The sequence below is a fragment of the Saccopteryx leptura genome, chromosome 3 (genome assembly GCF_036850995.1).
Source record: "Saccopteryx leptura isolate mSacLep1 chromosome 3, mSacLep1_pri_phased_curated, whole genome shotgun sequence".
NCBI classification, from domain to species: Eukaryota; Metazoa; Chordata; class Mammalia; order Chiroptera; family Emballonuridae; genus Saccopteryx; species Saccopteryx leptura.
The window spans coordinates 148653759-148680033 of NC_089505.1; the positions used below are offsets into that span (position 1 = coordinate 148653759).

Below are 26275 nucleotides of genomic sequence, written 5' to 3' on the forward strand. Positions count from 1 at the left end.
CCCAAATGAAAGAACAGGAGGAATTTCCAGAAAAAGAGCAAACTGAAATGGAGATTAGCAATTTATCAGATATCGAGTTGAAAGTAATGGTTATACAGATGCTCGAGGAACAAAATGAGAACTTCAACAAAGAGAACATGCATAAAAAAGGGCACAGAATCCATAAAATGGAGCCAGTCAGAAGTGAAAATTACAATATCTGACAAGAATGCACTGGAAGGATGAAGTAAGAGGATTGAATCAGCAATTTGGAAGACAGGGTAGAAAAAAACACTTAATCAGAGCATCAAAAAAAAAAAAAGAATTAAAAAGAATGAGGATACTTTGAGGGATCTTTGAGAAAATATGAATCACAACAACATTCGTACACTAGGGTACTAGAAAGAGAAGAGTGAGAACCGAGGATTGAGAACCTATTTGAAAAAATAATGACTAACTTTTTTTTAACCTGGTGAAGGAAAAAAGACACACAGTCAAGGACGCACAGAAAGTCTCAGACAATATAGACACAATGAGGCACACACCATGACACATCATAATTAAAGTGCCAAAGTATAAAGACAAAGAGAAAAAAGCAGCAAGTGAGAAGCAGTTAGTTACCTACAAGGGAACTCTTATAAGACTGTGCACCGATTTATCAACAGAAACATTACAGGCCAGAAGGGAATGGAATGAGGTATTCAAAGTGAAGAAAAACAAGGACCTACACCAAGATTATTTCACCCAGCAAGGATAACATTTAAGATTGAAGAAGGAGCCTGACCAGGAGGTGGTGCAGTGGATAGAGTGTCAGACTGGGATGCAGAGGACCCAGGTTCGAGACCCTGAGGTCACCAGCTTGAGTGCGAGCTCATTGGGATTGAGCAAAGCTCACCAGTTTGAGCCCAAGGTCGCTGGCTGAGTGCAGTCTGCTGTAGCCTCCCAGTCAAAGCACATATGAGAAATCAATCAATGAACTAAAGAACCACAAGGAAGAATTAATGCTTCTCATCTCTCTCCCTTACTGTCTGTCTGTTCCTATCTGTCCCTCTCTCTGACTCTCTGTCTCTGCCACAAAAAGGAAAAAAAAAATAAAAAAAAAATTGAAGAAGGAAAAAAAATGCTTCCTAGACAAGAAAAAACTAAAGGAATTATTACCAGCAAACAAGTTACAAGGCCTGCTTGGTAAAAAAAATAAAAATAAAGAAGGAAAATGAGAAGAAGTAGAGAAGAAGGAAGAAAACACAGAGGAGCATAGTTTAAAGAATAAAATAGCATTAAACTCATACCTATCAATAATTACTTTAAAAGTAAATGACTTAAATGCTCCAATCAAAAGAAATAAGGAGCTGAATGGATAAGAAACTAAGACCCATACAAGAGACCACCTCAGAATGAGAGATACCTATAGACAGCCCAAGTGCCCACCAGTAGATGAGTGGATAATAAAGTTGTAGTACAATTGCACAATGGACTATTACATGGCTGTAAAAAAGAAGAAAATCTTACCTTTTGAGACAGCATGGATGAACTTGGAAATCATTATGTTAAGTGAAACAAGCCTATTATAACTGACAAGTACCATATGATATTATTCTTATGTGGAATCTAATGAACAAAATGAACTAACAGACAAAATAGAGGCAGGCTCATAGATAGAAACCAGCTGCCAGCTATTGGGAGGAAGAATAAAGCAAAAAAGGACAAAGAAACCCCCAAACCTCATGAACAGGACAACAGTGTGGTGACTGCCGGTAGGGGGAGAAGGGTATAGGTGGGGTTAAATGGTGATGGATGAAGACTTGATTTGAGGGGAAAACACAATATGGTGCACAGAGATGTTGTTGTAGAATTGGACACCTAAAACCTGTATAATTATGTTAAACAGTATCACCCCAATGAAATTGAATTAAAATAATAAATTCTTTTTTTATAATTATTACACAGATTTATTATAGAAAATTTAAGACACATTTGGGAGTTGCTTTAGAGAGCTAATGGTAAGTGTTGACATTGTTGGGTTAATATGAATTTTTTTGGTTTTATCTTTAATATCAATAAATAGATATAAGCAGACAGTAATCTTTTTTTAAAAGGCATTGTGAAGATTTACTATCTGCAAAAAAGAGAAATAGGCACTAAATATTTTACTAATAATGATTATCATGTATTGCTTTGCTTGAAATTCTACTTTATTTCAATATTTCAACAAGATGTTAAGTTAGAACAAATAAAATATAACTTATACATCCAATTTTCCTAAGATAAGATATAATAATATGTACATTTTTTGTCTTTTCATATTGGTCTAAGATGAAACTAAGTACAATACAATGACTGGAGCATAAATATAAGTGTATACACATAAACTCTGGCTGATCTAGATCTCTTGGACTTGTTTCTTTGATTGCCATTTATATCTTCCTTGATGGAAAGAATATCTAGGCCACCGCAAGTAATTCACTAAGTAGATAATCAACTTTGAAGTTTATCAATTCAACTTAGAAGAATAATGTTGGGTGGGGCCACAGAGGGCCAAAGGCAAATTCTGATTTAATGGAAGATGTGCTGCACTCTCTTTAAAATGTCCTTTCTGGACCTCGAGAACTCTTATATGACCCCCAGTTGCTCTGGACTTCATAGACTCACAGTATTGACTTTCCCTGGATTCCAACAGAGTATGAACAAAAGAAAAATATTATAAAAAGAAAGATAATAAAAACAACCAGAAACAATTTTCTGAAGAAAGGCTGTCTATCTGAGAGACTCATTAATAGAAAAGATTCAAAGATTTATTTTTAGTAACAGCCTTGAAAGGAGGAGTTCAGTGACTTTGTTAAAGATTTTATTTCCTTGTGGCTTAAGATCTTGCAGAAACATAAAATAAGAATCATTATCTAAAAATATAGCAACTGCAAGGTCTAAATCAGTGTTTATTTGATGTTAAATGATGATTATACAACAGTAATAAACTACTTATACATTTTTTTTATTTTTTAATTTTCCAAGGTTAGAAATGGGGGTGGGGGCGGGGGTGGGGGTGGAGGAGAGTCAGACAGACAGAGACTCCCACATTTGCCCCACTGGGATCCACCTGGCAAGCCCACCAGGGGGCGATGCTCGGCCCCTCTGGGGTATTGCTCCACTGCAATCGGAGCCATTCTAGAGTCTGAGGCGGAGGCCATGGAGCCATTCTCAGCACCCAGGCCAACTTTGCTCCAATGGGGCCTTGGCTGCGGGAGGGGAAAAGAGAAATAGAAAGAAAGGAAAGGGAGAAGAGTGGAGAAGCAGATGGGCACTTCTCCTGTGTGCCATGGCCAGGAATTGAACCTGGGACTTCCACAGGCTGGGCCAATGCTCTACTGCTGAGCCAACTGGCCAGGGCCTTACTTACACATTTTTTAAATTAATTACTATCTTCCTTTTTTTCCCTTCCTATCCTTCAGCATTAATTTTTTTCAAATTCTTTTGGTTGTATGGATATATATGTGTGTGTGTATATGTATATATGTATGTATGTATGTATATATAGGTATGTATGTATGGATTACTAGGGTTTGTTAAGGGTTATTATTTTCTGTATTAAATAAAGGACCCTGCAAAGGTATCCAAAGTAGTCAAATAATTTTTTAAAAGTGTCTATAAACCAGTTGATTCAGTTATTTTAGTTTTGAAAATTATATTAAAACAAGTCAGAATTTAGCAGTTTGGTGTTCAGTTATTACTTTAATTTTGAAATTCTCGACTATCCAACTAGCTTGTTAAGTTATATGAGGATATAGACTCTATGCATTGAAAACTTCTTGGTCTTAGCACTTAAAAAATTTCTAGGAGGCAAATTAGTAAAATGAAAGAGTAGACATTTTTATTGTGTCTAATATGTGTTAGGCATCATGTTAGAAGCCTTCCAATTATGCTCTCCATTAGTCCTTTCAGCATCCCTGCAACAATAGTGTTCTTATATCTATTGTAACTGATAAGAAATCAATAGCTCCAATACCTAGCACAGTGCTGGTGCATAGAGACCATCTAATACTTGCTGAAGAATGAGTATTGGTGTTCCCATTTGCAATGAAACTAAGTCTTGGCTAATTTATAAAAAGAATATAACAAAGGTTATCAAGCAGTGTTCAGAATCTTCCCAAGACAGGGTTGGAAAGCCAGGCTTGGGATCCTCACAGTGAAGAATGATATCCAAAATCACACTCCAGAACCAGCCCTATGAAGGTGCACTGCCTGCCCTGGTCGGCATACAGCAGCACTTGTGATTCTGACAGCAACTGTGGGGCACTGAGTCTGTGGCTGGATCCCTGCTGCTGGAAATTGTTGGAGCTATACCAACACTGCTACAGTGCCCAGATAGATAAGGCTTTGCTGTTTTCTGTCATTAACTCCAGTGCCAGATCTGATATAATGTGTTGGTTGGAGGAACCTATAGATAGCTATCCAAACCAGGGTCCTAGTGAGAGTGAAAGGGTCACTCTTAAACGTTATGCTAGGCTAACAGTCCTAAACCAGGACATATGGTCAGCTTCTGCCAATCCTGTTCCCTAGCTGCAAAAAAAACTTGAAAATATTTTCAGCTTCTATGATAGAACATGGTCTTGGCCTCTAAGCAGATTTATGGATAGGGAATTCCCCAAAAGTCAGACTAGGTTAGAAGGCTGGGTGGACCAAAGAGAAGGAAAAATACCCACTACTGAATGAACAAGTGATAACTGTCTATGATAACAGGATTGTTGAAGTCTTCCTCATTCTAAAGTTCATTGTTTTTTATTATATCATGCTTTGTATACCATAGCATGACAATTCTCAGTTAAAGGTACATCAGAACCTCTTAAACAGTGTCATAAATATACAGAGAGCTAGCCCCGCCCCCCTATAGCTCTGGGAAATGGTGCTCTGGCCAGAATCTGTAATTTTTAACATCTCTAGAGAGGGAAAATCAATTTGAAAGGAGATACTTGTGGAATTAAGGCCATGAGTACCTTTTAGGTGCTTATTAGTTTCCTGAGCTATTATTGCATTGTGCAGGGTAGATTTGATTAGATGAATTTCGTAGAATTTATGGGACCTAGAAGAAAGCCTGTTTACTGTGGTAATAGGCAGTAGAATATAATTATAACTTTTTAAATTGGTTGCACTTAATTTCCTTTATTATTATCATTAATTGGCAACTTGTAGAAGTCCCTCAGGCACTTAGAAAAATCCTTGATACTACTCATGACATAGAAGATTCCAGATAACATACCTTTTTCTTTCTCATTGATGACAGTGAATGCTCAGGACAATGAAGACCATGTCCCCCTCCATTTCTGCTCTCGCTTTGGACACCATGATGTAGTGAAGTTCCTGCTCCAGAGTGATTTAGGAGTTCAGCCGCACATTGTTAACATCTATGGAGACACCCCTTTGCACCTGTGAGTATTATGTATAGTTCTATAGGCCCTCCAAGTATGTGGTATGCACCATTTTCACTATTATCAAAACATGTCCTTTAACTCTAGGGCATGCTACAACGGCAAATTTGAAGTTGCCAAGGAAATCATCCAAATATCAGGAACTGAAAGTCTGACTAAAGAAAACATTTTCAGCGAAACAGCTTTTCACAGGTAAATGAATATTTAAATGCAATAGCCACTAAACTTAGCTGATATCCCATGGCATCTGCAGTTGTGTACATAAAATAAGAACAAATAGTGGCAGATGTTGCAATCAGAGAGTGAGAACAGAGGGTAGGCAGAAGACAAGGAGCTCAAGCTATGTGCACAGAAGAAAAGGTAGAGGCAGATGCTGCCATTAGGATAACAGATGGGGAACGTGCCAGATGCTACATTCCTGGAGCCGCCACAAAGACAGGAACTGAGGTTGCCAAGGCAACAGGCATATCAACATCTGTAAGCATATTGTTTCTATTCCACTTCACTCCACAGGAAGCTGCCAAAAGGGGCAGTGTCCATAGTCCTCCTCCGACAAGAATCTCATTATCAGAATTCATTAGCATCATATGTGACACTTTTTTTCCTTAGCACTTAAAATCTTATGTGCAAATATATCTACCTGTCTAAGACATCCATCTGTCAGCTTGTAAAAGCTTAGTCAGGTTGGTCACATAGATACCCAAACAGGCATTAATTCCTTTCTAGGCATCTATGAAAGTCCTTACAGTATGCTTTTTACTGTAGAAAAGCTCACTGAAGGAACAGCTGGGTTTGGAAAAATTGCAACAAAATAAGGGATAGAGGGAGGAAGGGAGGGAGAAGGTAACTAATAACTCAGAGCTATAACTCCCTAAAATATTTACATTATTTGCCTAGTGTTTCTATTATACTGATAAATAATAAAAACGAGGAGACTCTTTTGCATACTGCGATGAAATTAAGCTTGTGCTTCTGCATTAGGCATCAACCTGTAGAATTTTACTTGGATTTCCAGATTTTTTCCTGTCAACCAAGAGGTCAGGAAAAAGAAAAGCAAATGAACTACCATTTATGGAGTGACTCTATACCAGGTTATTTGTGTCTATTATCTTATTTAATCTTCATAACCATTTTATGAAGTTGGATGTATTATCCCTCTTTTAAAGATGAGAAAATCAAGGCTCAGGGAAGTTAAGTAATTTTCCAGAGTTTCTTATGGTTGGAAAATCATGTAGTAAATGTCTGTCTAGTTTGAAATCTTATGTTTTTATGTATCTTTATGTTCTAGTACCAAAATATTTTGTGTTTTCTCTACACTCTGTAACAGAACAGATGCAAGAATTCTTTAGATCACACACCTTCAGTGAAAATAGATCAGTGGAATTTGTCACTAAGGGGACAGTTGGCAGAACTGATATGAGAGTTGCTGGTGTTTTTTTCCCCACAGATCATGTTTGTCAAGGCTGACACCTCAGGCTAATGTTCAAATCATTTTGCTATTCTGCGCATATAAATTAGAAACAATTCTAATCAGAAGATGATTGTCACCTCCAGAAGATTGCTTCTATGACAAGATTAGTGAAGTTAACAGTATGTTCAGTCATTTTATTTTGTGTAATAGAAGCCTGTGACTCCTAGAAATAACAATGGTTTTATCCTATTCATTTTAAGCAAATACTTATAAAAGAAACTTTATTTTACATAAGGAATTTACTCTGATTATGAATTATTCTATGTATAAATCACAGTGCTTTGTATATAGTTAGCACTAAATACATTTATTTTTGTTATTTTTTTCATATGCATTTATAAACACACACATGCACACATATGTATATATTCAGAACTCATCATTTCCTGTAAATAGTTGCTTTGAAAAGGAAAAATGAGGTAATTCAGACAAGGAACATTGAAAGTGTAGTATTATGGGTACTTTATGTAATGCAAATAATCAGTGCTGATAAACTTTATTACAGTGAGATGGTAGCTTTTTATTCACTCAATTAACTATTCAAGAAAGATTTACTGTATTAAAAACCAGTGTTGTGTTGGTGCCGGTAGGAGTATTTAGATGACAAGATTTCTTCTCTTCTTAAAATAACTCTGGCCTGCCCAGGCAGTGACACAGTGGATAGAGTGTCAGCCTGGGATGCAGAGGACATGGGTTTGAAACACTAAGGTCACCCACATGAGTGTGGGCTTATCCAACTTGAGCATGAGCTCACCAGCTTGAGCCCAAAGGTCAGTGGTTTGAGCAAGAGGTCACTGGCTTAGCTGGAGACTCCCTGTTTAAGGCATATATGAGAGAACAATCAATGAATAACTAAGGTGATGCAATGAAGAATTGATGCTTCTTATCTCTATCCCTTCCTGTCTGTCTGTTTCTATCTGTCCTTCTCTCTCTCTGTTTCACTTTCTCTTTCACTCAAAAAAAAAAAAAAAATGAAAAGGAATTCTACTGTAAGATAGCAAGGTAAACAAGGGGTATCCATTACCGTAACTATATAAGTTACGTGCCAAAGACCTAAGTGGCAAGAAAGGAGAGGAGACAGCAATGAACTCAGCCTTTGGTTCATGACAAGACTTCATAGAGGGAATAACAGTTCAGCTGGATGAATAATGGTGTTTCTTTAAAGAAAATAATGGTATTTTATTTTAAACAAAGAATTTGGTCAAGGCCATCCAAGGAAGAGATAATAGTAAGACCCAGAAAATTTTTCTTTTAAAAGTAAGTTTGGAACTAAACAAACACTTTTTCTTTACATGCTTTCACTTCTGGAATATATCGGCATGTAAGTTTTTTCCAAACCAAGCTATTCTCTGCAGACATCAAGTGGATGTCCTACCATTCAATCCAATTCTGACACTGTCTACCTGAAGTTAGTGTCAGATTCCATAAGTTACGGGTTCAGTCTTATAAGACTGCTCACTACTTCAGATGCCAATCACAAATCCAGGTTATTGCTTTTGCTTCTGATTTATGGGCTCTAAATTGAACATTCCCACAACCCTCTCTTTGGATTTGATAATTTGCTAGAACATCACAGAATTCAAGAAAATTGTTTACTTACTAGGTCACCAGTTGTCATAAAAGGATAGAATTCATGAGCAGCCAAATGGAAGAGCTGCATAGAGTAAGGTATACAGGAATGGATGTGGGGTCTTTCAGCACACCCATGTGTTCACCAATCCAGAAATGTTTCAGATTCTGTTAGGCCTTCTCAGAGGCTTTAAAATATAGGCTTGGTTGATTAAATTACTGACCATTGGTGACTAATTCAACTTCCTTCCCTTCTTCCCTTTTCTGAGGTTGGGTGGTAAGGCTAACAACCCTCTAACCCAGTGGTTTTTCAACCTTTTTACACTTGGACATCAGTGAAAATAGAATTATTTTGGGGACCACTAAGGCATCAGTCACCCTGAACATAAGCAAATTTGACTAAGACCATTGGGACTGTTATTTTCATACAGCATCAAGGTAGTTAACTCTTCCATGAACAAACACAAAATTTGTGGGAGACGGGTCCTTATACCAGCGGTTGAAAGATCCTGTTCTAATCACAAGGTTGAATCCCCTGGCAACCAGCCCTCATCTGGTGGTTATGTGGGGGCTTTAAAAAATCATCTTAACACAAGTGTGGGCCCTGGCCAGTTGGCTCAGCGGTAGAGCGTCGGCCTGGCGTGCAGGAGTCCAGGGTTCGTTTCCCGGCCAGGGTACACAGGAGAGGCGCCCATCTGCTTCTCCACCCCTCCCCCTCTCCTTCCTCTCTGTCTCTCTCTTCCCCTCCCGCAGTGAGGCTCCATTGGAGCAAAGATAGCCCGGGCGCTGGGGATGGGTCTGTAGCCTCTGCCTCAGGCGCTAGAATGGCTCTGGACGCAACAGAGCGACGCCCCAGAGGGGCAAAGCATTGCCTCCTGGTGGGCATGCTGGGTGGATCCCGGTCGGGCGCATGCGGGAGTCTGTCTGACTGCCTCCCCATTTCCAGCTTCAGAAAAAAAAAACAAAAAAACAAATAAATAAAAAAAAAACATTAACACAAGTGTAGTTGAAAAGGGCTTGTTATGAATAACATAAGATTCTCCTTTCACTGATTGCTCTGAAGCTATTTCAGGTACTGAGAACAACAGAAGAAATATTGTAAAAAGAAAAAGATACTCTCATTGCTTAAGAATTTACAAAAGTTTTAGGAGTTCTATACCAGACATGGGATTAAAAACCAAGTATATATTTCTTATTATATATCACAATATCACAGAGTTTCTACACCTTTCCTTTAGCTATTAGATGGGGCTCTGCCCAATGTTAGCTCCTTCCAGCCACCCATGACATCCCATGTAGATCCCTGGAGTTTAGAAGTAGAGTGTTGCTAGTGAAGAAGTGAGAGCAAAAGAAAGAGTGTGAGGGAAATTATAAGAGAAGATGTTTTTGAGAATTACTAGTAAAAAAAAAAAACTAGTAGTCATTTCTAGGCATGATTTACCTTATATAAAATCTTTTTTCTCTATTCATCTTAACTTTCAAAATAAATAGTAAAAATCAGAATTTAAATTAACTACTTCAACAAATCTAGTTATAAAAAATTTTTATAAGAATCTTATAGAGGCCTGACAGTGGGTAGAGCATCAGGCTGGGATGTGGAAAACCCAGGATAGAAACCGCAAAGTCACTTGCTTGAGTGCGGATTCATCGCCTTGAATGTGGGCTCACCAGCTTGAGCGCAGGGTCACTGGCTTGAGTGTGGGATCATAGATATGACCCCATGGTCGCTGGTTTGGGCCCAAGGTTGCTGGCTTGAGCAAGGGGTCAATTGCACTGCTATAGTCCCCAAGTCAAGGTACATATGAGAAAACAATCAATGATCAACTAAGTTGGGGCAACATAGAACTGATGCTTCTCATCTCTCTTCCTTACTGTCTGTCTGTCCCTATCTCTCTCTCACTCCCTCTCTCTCTCTGTCTCTGTCATACACACACACACACACACACACACACACACACACACACACACACACAAAATAAAGAATCTTATTGGGGAGTTCTGAGATATGTTTATTTTTCCACAAAATTATCCTCCCGTTGGTGAAGAACTAGCAATGAATAGTCTTATAAGTGATAAAATTAAAAACTCTAAGAGGCCAAAGAACTGATCTGAGGTCTTCTGGCTGGTAGTATGTGCCAGGGATCTGAATTTTTAACTCCATTTCTAATGCTCCCTCAGTAAAATGACCACTTTAAAATCTTGCCTTCTGACTGAAGAAGCCTTCAGAGGGAGTGTGTATGTTTTTTCCCCGGGAAAATTTCAGACTGTGACCTGGATTTGATCGAACCTCTCAGGCCCTCTTGGTTTCCCTCATTTGTGCTACAGAATGCCTAGGTCCTTGAGTTAGAACTGCATCAAACTCTTGCAATATTTTTCTCCTTTTATGAAAAAAAGAATTAATATCATAGGAAATATTTGTAAGAAAGTGCTGAAAATTTTATACTTTTTTCTTAAAAGCCCAGATGTGAGACTCTTCAGGATTTTATTCTATATGTGCTTTTTTTCACTACCTCTTCCTTTTTCCTTCCTTGCTTCTGCCTTCTCTGTCTTTTTGGTACTCCTGTACACATACACCAATGACTAGAACAGCCTGGGTAAATCAGGACTGTATTCATTTTTTAGGACTGCCATAACAAAATACCACAGACTATGTTGCTTGATAACCAGATATTTCTCACAGTTCTGGAGGCTGGAAGTCCAAGACCAAGGTGTCAGTGGGTCTGGTTTCTTCTGAAGCCTTTCTCCTTGGCTTGTAGATGGTCACCTTTTCCCTGTACCATCACATGGTTGTCTTCTGTTTCTGTAATCTGTTTACTAATCTCCCCTTCTTATAAGGGTAACAATAATACTGGATTATGGCCCACTCTGATGATTCCATTTTAACTTAATTACCTCCTTTAAGTGTATCTCTTTAAATATAGTCACATTTTGAATTTATGAAAGTTAGGGCTTCAGCATATTAATTTGGGGGGCATGCACTTCAGCCCATAAAAGGACTTTCTATTTTCTTTTTTTTTTAAAGATTTTATTTATTCATTATAGAGAGGAGAGAGAGAGAGAGAGAGAGAGAGAGAGAGAGAGAGAGAAGGGGGGAGGAGCAGGAAGCATCAACTCCCATATGTGCCTTGACCAGGCAAGCCCAGGGTTTTGAACCGGTAACCTCAGCATTTCCAGGTTGACGCTTTATCCACTGCGCCATCACAGGCCAGGCTCTATTTTCTTTATGGTATATTTTTACAGTGCTTGTACCTATGGCAAGAACATTGACCTGGTTAAATTTCTCCTTGATCAAAATGTCGTAAGCATCAACCAACAAGGAAGAGACGGACACACAGGTAAGACTGTGGTGAAATCGTCACTAGTTTCTGATGCATATCAGAAGTTGTCAAGAACAGTAGTATGCCCAAGAAGGAAGGGAACAGTGGTAGTGATCCACCCAATAGGGAGGGATATTTTATCAATTACATCATTTAGAATTGATGGTATATGGTGATATAAAAAATAACTGACTTTGGGTCAGTTTACTTATTGTGCTAAATTATTTACAGTCCATGAATCCCTTATTTCCTACACCAAAAACATACTGACCACACTGCCCTCTTCTTGGTTTGCAGCTCAAAAAAAATACTTTATTGGGGTCTTTGTTCCTTGATATGCACAAAGGTGCTAACATTTGTTCTTGGTAATTACAGTGAATATGGAAATACTAGAAATTGTGCTGAGCAAAAGGCAGTCTACATAGAAGATCAAATAGAATAGGATGTTTCTTTTGCTTAAAACATATCTTGTTTTCTCAATAATACATAGAAGTAACTCTGTATCAAAGAAATAAATCTTTTATATTTCTGGCAACAAAAATATTAGGTGGTAATAATTGTTTTTGAAAATTGGAGTTGTTTTTCTTTTGCTTTTTTATTCTATTCTATTACAGGATTGCACTCTGCTTGCTACCATGGTCACATTCGTCTGGTTCAGTTCTTACTGGATAATGGAGCTGATATGAATCTGGTAGCCTGTGATCCTAGCAGGTCTAGTGGTGACAAAGATGAACAGACATGTTTGATGTGGGCTTATGAAAAAGGTATATTTTTTATCATTGCATCTCTGTAGTAATACACTGATCTGTGTGCATAGACTACGGCATCAATAATATTTTGCTTGCATGACTTGTGCACAACCATTTATCTGTAAATTATATTTAAATCATTGAGGACTTAGATCAAAGAGTCCAATAGACCATTATCAGGGAAGGCAACTCCTGAGCTGCAGATCAACTGAAGACATTCTTGATATTGGCACTTTGAAAAGAGAATGAGCTATCACATTCTTAGGTAGTAGAAAAACAAAATCATGGTAGGTAATGATAGTTATTTTCTAGAGTAGTCATAAAGCAAGTCTTTATCACTTATTTGGAAGAATTTTTTATGTGAATTCAAGTTTTTAAAAAAGAAAAATAAATACAAAGAAGGTAAGAGAATGTTTGTCAGATATGCCAGCAATGCCTCCACTAAAAAAGGTAAAGGAGCCAGTGATTAGTGCCTAAGTATAAGCCTACATGAGCTCCAAGTGGTGACAGTTTGGGCTCTGGTGTGATAACACCTGCGTTTAAATCAAACCATGTTCTTTAATCTCGGGCAAGTTATTTATAATTGCAGAACTTCAGTTTCTTCCTCTGGAAAATGAGAATCATAACAACTCTTGTTTTACAAGACTGTAGAGTAATGAGATAGTATGTGCAAATTACTTACAAGAGTGTCTGGCACAAAATAAGTACCTAATAATTGGTATTTCAGTAATGATAACATTGGTAATAGTAGTAGTATAGCAATAAAGATGATTAATAACAAATTATTTATTTTAAGGGAGAACAAACTAGAAACAATTAGAAGGCAAAATAGCATCTTTGTCATTGTTATTAAGATATATTGTATTTTACAAGTGAGCTTTACACAAGCGAGCTCTAATCACATGAGCTCCTATGAAGTTTAAATTTCTAGACAACATACAACAATATACATTATCATTGAAATCAGAGACTTACAACTAAGTGCTGCAAAATATATCAGACTTTGATGCCTGCATTGACTTATTAGGATGTTTAAAGTATGGAAAGAAGTATTTTTATCTTTTTTTTTTTTTTGTATTTTTTCTGAAGCTAGAAACGGGGAGGCAGTCAGACAGACTTCCTCATGCGTCCAACCGGGATCCACCCAGCACGCTCACCAAGGGGCGATGCTTTGCCCATCCAGGGCATCGCTCTGTCGCAACCAGAGCCATTCTAGCACCTGGGGCAGAGGCCAAGGAGCCATCCCCAGCGCCCGGGCCATCTTTTGCTCCAATGGAGCCTCAGCTGCGGGAGGGGAAGAGAGAGACAGAGAGGAAGGAGAGGGGGAGGGGTAGAGAAGCAGATGGGTGCCTCTCCTGTGTGCCCTGGCCGGAATCGAACCCGGGACTTCTGCACGCCAGGCCGACGCTCTACCGCTGAGCCAACAGGCAGGGCATTTTTATCTTTTTAAATGCTAGAATCTTTTAAGTCCATACCAGTGGTGGGATTCAAATAATTTAACAACCAGTTCTCTGCTCTAATGATCATTTTAAGTATAAAAAAATTGATATATCAAAAGATAGCTTATTATTTCATGCATTTAGTACTTAAATAAGAACAGTAAAAGATTTACACAAAACTAGATTATGTTGTAAGAAAAGTTTAAAAATATTAATATAACATGCATTTTCTTTACTTTATTGATTTTAAATGAAAATTTCTAGGCTGAATTAATAAATGGCATAGGCTATGCAGATTAAATACAATCGAATAATGTGTACAACAAACCTGTTTGTCAAGAAAAAGGTGTGAGCATTCTTCCACAGCTTCCAAAATTGGCAATAAGATAACCCTTGAAATCTATATTTCTATTGGTTTATTGTGTCTTAGCTTCCTATTGGTTTCACCATTTGGTTGAGTGCATTGGTTTCACCAGTGCACTCATAATATCTTGGAGGAATTTGGGGTGTAACTCAAAGCTGAAACAAATGACAGATTGTCTGTCACCCCTGGTTGGCACTTTTTTTTTCCATGTTATATGTTTGTTTACTGAAGTAAAAAATGCAAGGGAATGAAAGTGTAGTATTTTATCAAAGGTATACTCTGTTTTATAAAATAAATAAATAAATATTACAAGCATAGTTCCATCAAATTTTTTTTCACGTATGGATGAAATGAACTTTACTACAAATGCTTAGAATACGCTGATGCGCAGATGAACGTTAAAAAAAGTAAGGAATGTAAATTTGTGATTTCCACATTGGGCAGCTACCCAGGTACCCACCTTAGAGAGGACCCTAATTACAAGTGCCATATTAACAACTGGTTTTCTGAACTCAAAAAGTTAGGTATCAGTTCTGCTGAACCGTTGTGAACTGGTTAATCCCACCAAGATCCATACTACTGAAGAACAATTACTAAACTGGAAGATTTCTTCAGCCATCAGTTGATTTGAAAGAACTTCTGCCTGAAGTAGAACATAAAACTCTATTAATAAAAAAAAGACACCGAGTTTGTTGGATAGAAATAGATAAGAAGAAAGAAAAATATACAAATCTGAAGATTTCTAGTAAAAAAAAAATGATGAGCTACTTTAATAGAGACAAGTGAACAAATTTGGAATAGTTGGAAATGAGTTAGATACAGGCCTATTATTTTTTTTACCTTTTATTTCAAGATTGTGTGAATACATACATACACACAAACATTTGAACTTTATAATTCAAATTTTCACAAACTAATCTCACTCTTGCATCCAGATGAAGAAACAGTTCATGACTCTCACCCAAAATTCCAATTTACATGCCCTTCCAATCACTCCCAAAAAAGGTTACCACTGTCTTCTTAGGGCATGTATTGGCTTTACCTCATTCTGTATTTTATATAAAGGGAATACTATGCTATATATGTCTTTCTGTCTGGCTTCTTGACCAGCAATATTTGAGATTCATCTATAATGTAGCAGACAGTTGTAGCTCATTTATTTTTGTTCTATAGTATAATGTTTTGCAACTATATCACAACACATTAATTTATTCTTCTGCTCAGAGACATTTGAATAATTTTCAATGAGATAGTATTAAAAATACTGTTGCTTTGAACATTCATATACATGTCTTTTGATGAGTATCTGCATTTCTTTTAGATGTAATAACCTTCCACTTTGCATAAGAGAAATTTCAGGTAGTTCTAGTATCAGTTGGAAAATCTTAAGTATTCTGAAGCTTCGGAGGGCTTTACTAAGCTCTCAGTTACTCAACACATTGCATTTACTTAAGTGATTCTCAGTGTCTCTTAAGAAATTTGAGTTTCAGAGAAAGATTGTTTACAAAGCATTAGTCTTCCGGAAGACAGCTCGGAAATAGCTGCTGCAGCTAGCTCTTCACAGGGGTTGACTTTGTTTGTATTTAGTTGATTGAAAATGATAGTGAAAAGTTTTTTAACTTGTTTTCTTTTTTCTTTTCGTGGATTCCCTCACTTCATGAAAAAATAAGTTATTGTGTAAGTTCCTAAAAGTTTCTCCCAAATGACAACAAAATGCCTTCAGTTTAGAGGACTTAGCCAGAGGTTCCTGCAAAGTATGGCATGCCTGTCACCATTATTTGTCCAACTAATGTGCTCGGCATCAGTATTGCATTCATTATTACTCTGAATTTTATTACTATGTACTCCAGAGACAGATAGATGTTTTGCACATGTTCTTGGGCAGAGCAAATCAAACCAACAAAATGAAATTGTTGCTATTTTCTCTTGCTGGAGAAATGTTGCATCATTTCCATGTGTTCAAGGATTGGTATGGCCTTTTCAAAAATATTGCCAACAGTACATTGTCCCGTTTTATTTGGATAAAATTATGCTTCCTTTTCTCGCTGAGAGAGAGACTCACCAAATGAATGGTTGTGGCATACTAAGGATTTTCCTGGCCAAGTTGGAGATGGAATAGTTGGAGAAGTACTGCAACTTCACTTGAAGTTTCTTCTTTCTAGAATAGAGATTAAATAGAAATGGCCCCACTGTGGCTTCTTATCCCAAGAGAGATAAACCAGAAGGGATCTTCATAGTGAGTATCTAATTCAAAAGGAGTACTTTTGAAGGTGCTCAATTTGAATAGGTCATCCTAGTGTACCCTCTCAACAGAAAATTGATTCTTTTCAACAACATCCATCTCTGTCTAAATGATTCTAAGACACGTTTTTCTCCTGACCCAAACAAAATTTTTAGTTGACTCTCTCTGCTGTTCTGATGTAGCAAGTTCAGGGGTGCTTTGCAGTGCTGGAAGAGTCATCTATTTTTTAAATACTTTCAGAAAAAAGCTGACTTACTATGTTTCCCTGTTGGATCAGATATACAAAATACTTTGCATTTACATAGCCTTTTCTTAATTGAAGTGTAGCTGGTACACAGTATTGTATTGGTTATGTTAGTTTCAGATATATAACATAATGATTTGACATTTTCATGCCTTACAATGTGATAACCCCACTAATTATAATAATCATCTGTCACCATGCAATGTTATTAAAATATTATTGACTGTATTCTCCTTCACCTTTTTCACCCATTCTCTCAGCCTCTCTCTTCTGGTCTCCATCCCTTTGGTCTCTATTTCTATGAGCCTGTTTTTGGTTTGTTTTGTTTCTTTGTTTATAAAGCCCTTTAAACTTAAAGATATCAAAACAATCTTGGAAATCATTTTCTCAGTAATTTCAGTTCTACACAGAAGCCTACTGGTTAAGCTTCAGTATTTTTCTGCCCATTGTGCCCAGAGCTCCAATTTTACAATATTTAAGAGTGTTTCCCATCCCTAAGTCCACCCTTGCATACCTATTTTTCTACTATTCCATCTAAAAGTAGCAATAGCTGTCCTACTCACTCGGATTTGTTCTGCCCTTTCCCAGGGGTACAAAGGACTTGTGTGAACCAATTTTTAAATTGGCCAGAAGAAATAGCCAGCAGCCTGCTTATGTTCAAATCCTCTGCCCTAATCACCAGTATGGAAAAAACATTGAAAAGACCTACACATAATCTTATATCCATTGCATTAAAGATGAAGCTGCCAAATTGAAAAGATCTCAGCCAATTAGAATTGAACCCATAGCTCAATAGTGTGTTGGACAGTTAGATTTGAAAAGGCTGCCTTTGACAAAGAAAAACATTCCTTTATGTCAAGCTGTTTAGGGTCAGAAAATAACTCCAACTAGAAACAAAACTGAAATTTCTGTTTTGCTAAAACTTCTTATTTGCTTCAGCACTGACACCAGTTAAAGTAATTTACAAAAGGTCCTATCCCAATATCTAATTATTCAGAATACAGTATTTGTATATAGCAGAACTACTCTAATTCACAGTGACAGGGAGCTGCAGTTGGAGAATTAGTGAGTAAGTGAGCGAAAACAATAAAAATAAAGACTCCTGTACCATGATATATACTTTGTTCATTCTTTTTGACAAGTGTGGTATGGTGTGAATTATTTATAGTAAACATGCTATAGTGTATTCTCAAAACTAATGAAGTCTTACAGTGGTGGTGACTTTCTACTGTTTTCAGCTAGTTAAAAATAACTAAGAGATAAGGGTGATGGAGGAGTAGAAGGAAGAAGAGGTGGATTGATTAACTATTTTGATAAATTTTCATCATCGGATTGTAAATTTTCAAGTTTTTTCTACATTGAATTCTCACCTATTTGGAGTTCAGTGAGCTAGTTTATATAGTGAATCTAGTCTAGTGTACCAGCATGGAATTAGGGGTGGGGTAAGGGAAGAAACACAGAAAAGACTTAAATGGTATCTTAAAATTTATATATGATTTTTTTGTGGTTACCTTTCTACATGTTTAATTACTCTCTCCTTTAAAAATAAGCAGAACAATACCAATTTTCTTTAGAATGGGAAGAAATTCGATTCTTCTAGGGAGATAAGACAAAAATACTTTTGAAACATACCTCTGTAAAAACCATAGATAATAAAATAAGTAGTGAAAGAGAATGTGCATTCATTAAGTACCTATTACAAATGCATATATAAATATAATGTAATTATCAACATAACTCTTTAAATGGGAATTATCTTTTTATTACAGATAGTTTGAGATGTAAAGCTGTTAAGTCACATTTGCCCAAACCACATAGCTCTTATGTGGAGAGCTGTTACCAAACAGAGGTCTCTCCTATTATAGGCCTAACTCTTTCCATTGCACTCTAGAATCAGATAGATCTAAGTCTAGATTTTATTTTTATTAATTAATGATCTTGGACAAATTATTTAACCTGTCTAAGCCTTACTTTTTAAACTTAAAATGAATAAATTAATAACCCCTTTACAGAATTCTACTGAGGGTGTAAGACAGGGGTCGGCAACCTATGGCTCACGAGCCAAATGTGGCTCTTTTTATGGCTGCATCTGGCTCGCAGATAAATCTTTAATAAAAAAAAATAATAACGTTAAAAATATAAAACATTCTCATGTATTACAATCCATTCATTTCCTACCGCTCATGTTCATGGTTACGGATGGCTGGAGCCAATCACAGCTGTCCTCCAGGACAACACCAAATTTTAATTGGATAATGCATAATGTACATGGGTTGTTGTATGGCTCTCATGGAATTACATTTTAAAATATGTGTCATTCATGGCTCTCTCTGCCAAAAAGGTTCCCCACCCCTGGTGTAAGATGTCTGGAACATGCCAAATTCTCAATAAAAATGGTGGTATCTCTTATCAAGTGTGCAGATGAGTTTCAACCAAGCTCCACATAACTCCCAAATCTGATGATCTTTCCTATTTAACAACCTGGTAAGAAATATGACATATTTACATATTAGGATGCTGAGCATCCTCTACAAACCCACTATGAAAGGTATATATCCCTGCCAAACACTACTGGACAAACTTGGAATATCTAAAAACATGTGCTATTTTGTTGTATTGCTATCTCTTATTTATGACTCAGGTAATCCCATTCATTTTAAAATCTCAGGACTGAAGTGAGATCAAGGAGATTTTGAAAATCACTAATCAAAATGTTATGAAAGTAATTTAAAACCATTACTCTAATATGCATATTTGCATGCAAGTGTATAAAACAGTATTTAAAAACTTTAAAACAAATTTGCAAGTCTCTTGACTACAGTGGTATTTTCACCCACCATCATGGAGAAGTGTCAAAGATTTGTGGCCATGTTTTTCAAACACCACTCCAACTGACATTCTGGATCCCTTTATTTGGGGATCAGAGGAGCATGTAAAACTCAAGTCCAGAATTGATCTTAATGCCTTTTTTGTTCTCATCAGTCGATTTCTCCTACCATATTCTGTATTCACTCTTTCACTTAATAGCATTACCCGTCCACTTAGTCACATAAATCAAAAATCTAGATTGATACCTGACTACTTTTTCTTCTTCAACGTCCTCTCCCTGCTCTTTATTCTTTAGTTAAATGTCTTGTTTGTTTTGCTTCATAGATATATTTTGTTGGTTTGTTTGTTTTGTTTTATTTAGGAAATTAAATTTAACAGGGTGTCATTGATCAATTAGAGTACATAGGTTTCAGGTAAACATCTCCATAGCATTTGAGCTATTGATTATGTTGTACACCCATCACCCAAGATATATTTTGAATTCATTCTTTATTTTTGCTATCACTGTTTTAACCATACTCTGATCTATTTTGTAGCCTCATAACTAGTCTTTTGTGTTTTCTTCTTCAGCATCTTTTGAATCCATTTTCCAACTGTAGTCTGAGAAATATTATATATTGAAGGTACAGATAAGACTATATCATTTCCCAACCTAAAATCCTTCACTAACCACAATTACCTGTAGGAAAAAGTTTATCATGGCATACTCTGCTCCCATGCCCTGTGTCTTTCCTACATCTCAAACCTCATATTCAGTTACTCTTGTCACCTGGATGACCTTACATGCCACATCATCATCCATCCACTGGACCACTAACATTTACAGAGTGTTCACTCTGTGTCAGTCATGTTGTAAACATTCTCTATGCATAAACTCATCAAATTTTCATGGTAACCCTGTGAGGCATTATTTACTCACATGATAGCAATACAAAGTATTTCTTGTCCCTACACATATCACATTATGCCATGTTTCCAGGTCTTATCTCAGGTAGTTCTCTCTGCCTCTACATCCTTCCATTCTCTCCACCCTACTTCACTTTCCACATTTCTGTTTTTACTTAGCCTTCAAGACTCAGTGTCTGGATTTTCTCTTCCAGAAATTCTTCCCTGAAGGTCCAGCCTGGTATACATGTTCTTTTTTTACTTTTTTTAATTTTTGTATCATATGCCCATCTCTATCTTTGTATTTATAACTTCATATTGACACATTCTCTCTCCTACTAAATTGTAAACTTCTTGAAAGCAAGCATTTAAGCTATTAATTTTTGTCTTCCAGAAACTTAATTCAATGGCTGATTACTAATAGACACTCAATACGTGTTGGTTGAAGTGAAATTGAGTAAGAGCAGATATTTCAGTAATAACATTCTATTCCATGTCTCACTAAATGGTATCTGGTCAGTCATAATATAATTGATGTTCTGAGGAATATTCTGTTGTCCCTGTAGCTATTTATTTAAATATAACAGTTTACTAATTAACTGTACAATCCTAATACCCAAATTAATAACTAGAAAAATGTAAAGAATAGTCCAAATAAAGCTTGTTTTTCTATGCATTAGAGCTGCAAAAGTTTACCCTCTGGCTAGAATGTTTTTCTCATCCCTTTTTGCTTAATCAACTCACACTAACTTTCAAGTTTAGTTTGAAAAAACCTCAGGGAACTTTTTCCTGACACCTCCAGCCTATTGTAAACAACACTACGATGCACATTCATAGCATTCTCTACTTTCCCTCCTAGAGTTTGGCTAAATAAAATTTGAGTGAACATTTACATAATTATTTTTTTCTTTTCTATTAGAACTTTGTACCAATCATTTATCCAAACAAAATTTTATTACAAACCTAATACATGTAGGCACTGTGCTGGAAACTGAAGTAAAACAGCGAGTTAAACAGACAGGTTCTCCCTACTCTTAGGAAGTCTGCATTGCTAGCAGGAAGACATAGGCTGCAAGCAAGAAAACAAATAGAAACTATCTGATAATGATAAAAGCTATCAATAAAACAGGAAATTCAATGGTGAGTAAAATGTTCAAAAACCTGATTTAAAATTGAGAAATCGTGGAGAGCTTCCCTGGGAAGATGCTATTCAAGCTGGCTCTTAATGGGTGCTTAATAAATATTTTAGAAGGAAAGAGAAGGGAAAAGGAAGGCCAGTGGAAAGGAGAGAAAAAAAGGAAAGAGGAAAGCAAAGTGATTTGGTTAGCATATAATGTTCTTTTGCCAAAGCATTCATGCTTGTGCATTCTTATCTCAAGGGGAAGGGTTGGTGGCATTCTCTTCTGGGCCTGGTGATTAAGGGACAAAGATAATGGGGGAAAAAGAATGTTTGCTCTCTCTTTCTCTCTCTGTGATATGAAATTAAAATATCTCTCAGATTAAGCCATGAGAATATGTAGCAAATTTGTCATCCGTGCTGCCTCTGACTGAACTGACAGTGTGTAGGACCAAGGCTGTCAGGGGAAGATGAGTCACCAACAGACAAGCCTCAGGCGCCGCCCCCTGATCCCACTTTTCAGTGCCTCTGGAAAGTTTGTTTTAAAATGATGAGAAGAGAAATAGTGAAAGATTGAGCAACATCTTCTCTCTATCATTGCTGTGAAAGTTTTATTCTTTGAGGCCAATATAAAGGAAGGTCCAGACGGTTCCTTTGATGACCTGGATGTTCAGAACATTTGAGATCAATAAAAATTCCTTGGCTTTTATAATCAAGAGCAAATCTCCATGTTCTCTACTTAACATTGGACCCAAAGGGACTTAGAGTTACAAAGTCAGAGAAAATATTTTAATACAAGTATCATATACCATTAATATTCAGATTTAGTTTTTAAAATAATTTTTTAACAAAGTTTCTCTCTGTTTTTTTTTTTGTTTTTTTTTTTTTTGTATTTTTCCAAAGCTGGAAACGGGGAGAGACAGTCAGACAGACTCCCGCATGCGCCCGACCGGGATCCACCCGGCACGCCCACCAGGGGCGAAGCTCTGCCCACCAGGGGGCAATTGCTCTCTGTTTTAAAAATAATTTCTCATAGCAATGAATGGCATTCATTGTTTCTAAGATGAAATGGTGGGACAGAGAAACAACCTTATGGAGAAATAATAAATTTCTATTTTTTCTTTTTGAATAAGTATTAGTCCTCTGCTGTGTCCATAACCATGTTATAGATACTAAACTGTCTTTGTAACAGCCCTTTGGATGGACTTGAAGCTTTAAACAACAATGTAGGTTTTAAAAGAAAGAGCTATTCAGAAAGGTGAAAGCAAGAGCTTTGTAGGGGGCAAGAAATCACTCCAAGTGTAAAGAGTAAAGGAACACAACAAGACAAATGGAAAGGAAAGCATGGCATCTGGGGAATACAGACAGGACTGACTGGAAGAGTGGAGACCAAGAAATGAAAGAGACTTCAAGCTAGCCATAGAATCTCATTAGCCGGAACCTTCAGCAACTCCATGAATAATACCCTGAAAGTGCAAATCATTCCTATATAACTGCATTAGGCTAATAACAGAGCAACCTCCTATTTGGGTAAAAATACTTGGATGCAGATAGTAAATTCTGAGATATAGGAACCCATTTTATTTAATTAGTGGAAATTTGATTATCTCTGGATGTGTTCCATTAGTGTGCCTTGGTTATCAGGGTGTTTCCATTATCAGGAGTTGGTCTTAACAAGTCTATTAGTGAGTTCCATCAGAGCATTTTTCTGTTTAACTGCTTGTGGCCAAGTTTCAGGGATGTAGGCGCTAGTAGTTTTCAGGATTCTTTGCACACACTTTGGTAGTTTGTCAGAGCAGTGAAAGCTGTGGAGAATTTCCCATACGTGCATGACTTAGCCCACAGTTAACAGGAGGTGGGAAATCAGGCGGAGACGCCTTCCAGAACCGAGTAGGCCTCTTGGCATTTCCCTGGCAGCCTCATGCTTATCATCAGCCAGAAGCCAGGCACTCATTAGGCTCTTGATGAAAAGCATCCCAAAGAAAATGCCAGGAAATTGTGCCACTGTGCTGGCAGGAAATTAAAACTGCTCAGAGCAAGTGGAGCCAAGAGAGCTGTTGAAATGAAAGGTAACATCGAGGGTGTGATCACTGACTTACACAGGCATTCGGGATTCAAGATGTGGCTTTCTGCTTCGCTGGAGAAAGCAGGAGTTCTCTCTTGGCTTGTCAGCCACAGTCAGTCCAACAGAAGAGCTGAGACAGGCCAGGCAAGGAGGTAGGCTCCGTGAATTAAGCTTTGTTATACTTGAGTAAATGCTTGTGGTTTGTGTTATTTTCTTTCCCCAAAGATGATGCCTTTTCCAGAAAAAAACAGAAATAAGGGGAAAATTTTTTTTTTGTTCTGCTTTTATTCCTGGTCCCAAACACTTAAAGACCAAATTAAGAGGAAAAAAAAAAGTAGCATAGGTTCTTTTAAAGCAGGGGCAGACAGTGTAGAGAGGAACAGATGAAGGGTATTTTAATTCCAAAGACTTTTTTTTTGGTGGTGGTGGTGGTGTTACTTTTATCCTGTGGCTAAAATGACCTTCAGAAATGGGCAAGAATGACAGGTGCTCAATGGGAGGCAGCACCAACACACAGACGAGCACACTGAAATTTTCATCACATTGGGTGAGGTAGACAGAATAATGGTTCCCTAAGCCTAAAATAACTGGGTCTTATTCCCTGGAACCTGTTAGTATGCTGCCTTTCATGGCAAAGAAAATTAAGGTTGCAGATAGAATTAAGGCTGTTAATTAGCTGCATTAAGAGAGAGAGACTGTCCTCAATTATCTCAATGAGCCAATGCAATAACAGGGGTCCTTAAATGTGAAGAGGGAGGCATAAGTAAAGGTCAGAGTGACATGATGTGAGAAAGACTCAGCCAGACATTGATGGCTTCGAAGAAGATATAGAAAGGGCGCTTCAAGCCAAGGCATGTTGGTGCCTCTAGAAGTTGGGAAAGGCAAGGAAACTGATTTTCCCCTACGGCCTCTAGAAAGGAATGCAACCCTGACAATACTTTGATTCTAAAACAGTAAAATCTATGTTTGACTTCTGACCACTAAACTATAACATAATAAGATTGTATTGTGTAAGTTACTAAAAGTGTAGTAACTAACAACAGCAGTAATAGAAATGGAATATATTGATATTTATGAATGTCTGAAGTTCCATAATGGTATTTTCAACTTCCTTTACCCTTCTTAGGATAAAATAGTAAGGCAAGAAAAGTAGTGGGAAGATCCAAAGGGCATATTTATGGGTTAGAACTGTCAGGCATATTACAGATATTATTTTACTTAATCTTTCCAACAGCCTAATGAAGATGTACCATCAGTTCTCACTGTATGTGGGAATTGTTTTTACAGTAAAATAAATCGTGCCTTTCAACTAATTAAAATGATTTAGTGGTTCCCCATTTTACCAATATTAAAACCCAAAGTTTTTATCCTAGCCCATAAATCTCCACATCAATAGTATCAAAGGATAGACTGCTGACCAGCCTCACTGGGACTTTGTTAGAAAATTAGTACTGGGTCCCATCACAGACCTTTGAAGTCAGAATCTCTGGGAGTGCACTCGGGAATCTGTGGTTAAGCAGGTACTGCAGCTTCTTCTCACACACATTCAAACACTGGAGAAGTGTGTTTCCACGTGGTGTGCACCTACCTACTTCTCCAACCCAGTCCGGTACCACTTCCATCCTTGCTTGTAATATTCCAGCCACACTGGCCTCCTTTCATTTTATGAACATGACATGTTTGCTCCCATCTTGGAACCTTTATATTTTCTGTTCCTTCTGCCTTTTAAGCTCTTCCATTACAGATTTGACTGTTGGGTAATTGCATTTGGGTTTTGTGATTTCCCTGACTGTGAGCCTGGGAGAGTCCAGAAAAAGAATACTAACAGGTCTGGTTCCCCATTATTTCACGATAACTGTGTTTATGGTTTGAGAAAAATCACAGAGCCATCAGTCTTACGTAGAAAGCTATGGATGATAAGAAAATGGATACTGGCCCTGGCTGATTGGCTCAGTGAATGGCACATCAGCCCACGTGCAGACATCCTGGGTTTGATTCCCAGTCAGGGCACACAGGAGAAGGGACTATCTGCTTCTCTTCCCACTCTCTCTCCCTTTTCTCTATCTTCACCTCTCACAACCAGTGGCTCATTAGTTTGAGTGTTGGCCTCAGGCACTGAAGATAGTTCAGCTGATTTGAGCATTGGCCATTGACAGAGACTGCTGGATAGATCCGATTGGGGCACATGCGGGAGTCTTCTTTCTATCTCCCCACCTCTCACTTAAAAAGAAAAAAAAAGAAAACAGATACTGGGTAACTCTGTTAGATGTAAGTTTTACTACAAGTTGAAGTAATTATAATCACAATTTTGTTTTGTTTTGTTTTCTTGAAGAAATTGGTCTTGATATATTACCTTTAGAAAAGCTTTTAATGCTAGTAAATATTCTATATCATGATCTTGAACGCTCTGTTAATTTTAATTCTTTCTTGAAGGGAGGATTTGATCAGCAAGCAACTTTCATCATACATGCTATATACATTAGCTAGGTATATTTTGAACCAGTGTTAACTATAGCCCCTTCATGATGAAAAAACGCTTAAGCTTTTTCAGTTCCAAAAGTTTGCAGTTTTTACAATGAGTTATT

The 26275-nt window shown here is 37.2% G+C and overlaps 1 protein-coding gene across 2 annotated transcripts in view; it reads left to right on the top strand.

Annotated features, from left to right (window-relative positions):
• Window positions 1-26275, top strand: part of TNNI3K (TNNI3 interacting kinase) — a 286731-nt gene that overhangs the window by 76239 nt on the left and 184217 nt on the right. For both annotated transcript variants that reach the window (XM_066376575.1, XM_066376576.1), the window contains exons 8-11: window positions 5255-5399; window positions 5487-5591; window positions 11680-11774; window positions 12371-12520. In XM_066376575.1, the coding sequence (XP_066232672.1) occupies window positions 5255-5399; window positions 5487-5591; window positions 11680-11774; window positions 12371-12520 (495 nt within the window). The remainder of the gene's footprint in view (window positions 1-5254; window positions 5400-5486; window positions 5592-11679; window positions 11775-12370; window positions 12521-26275) is intronic.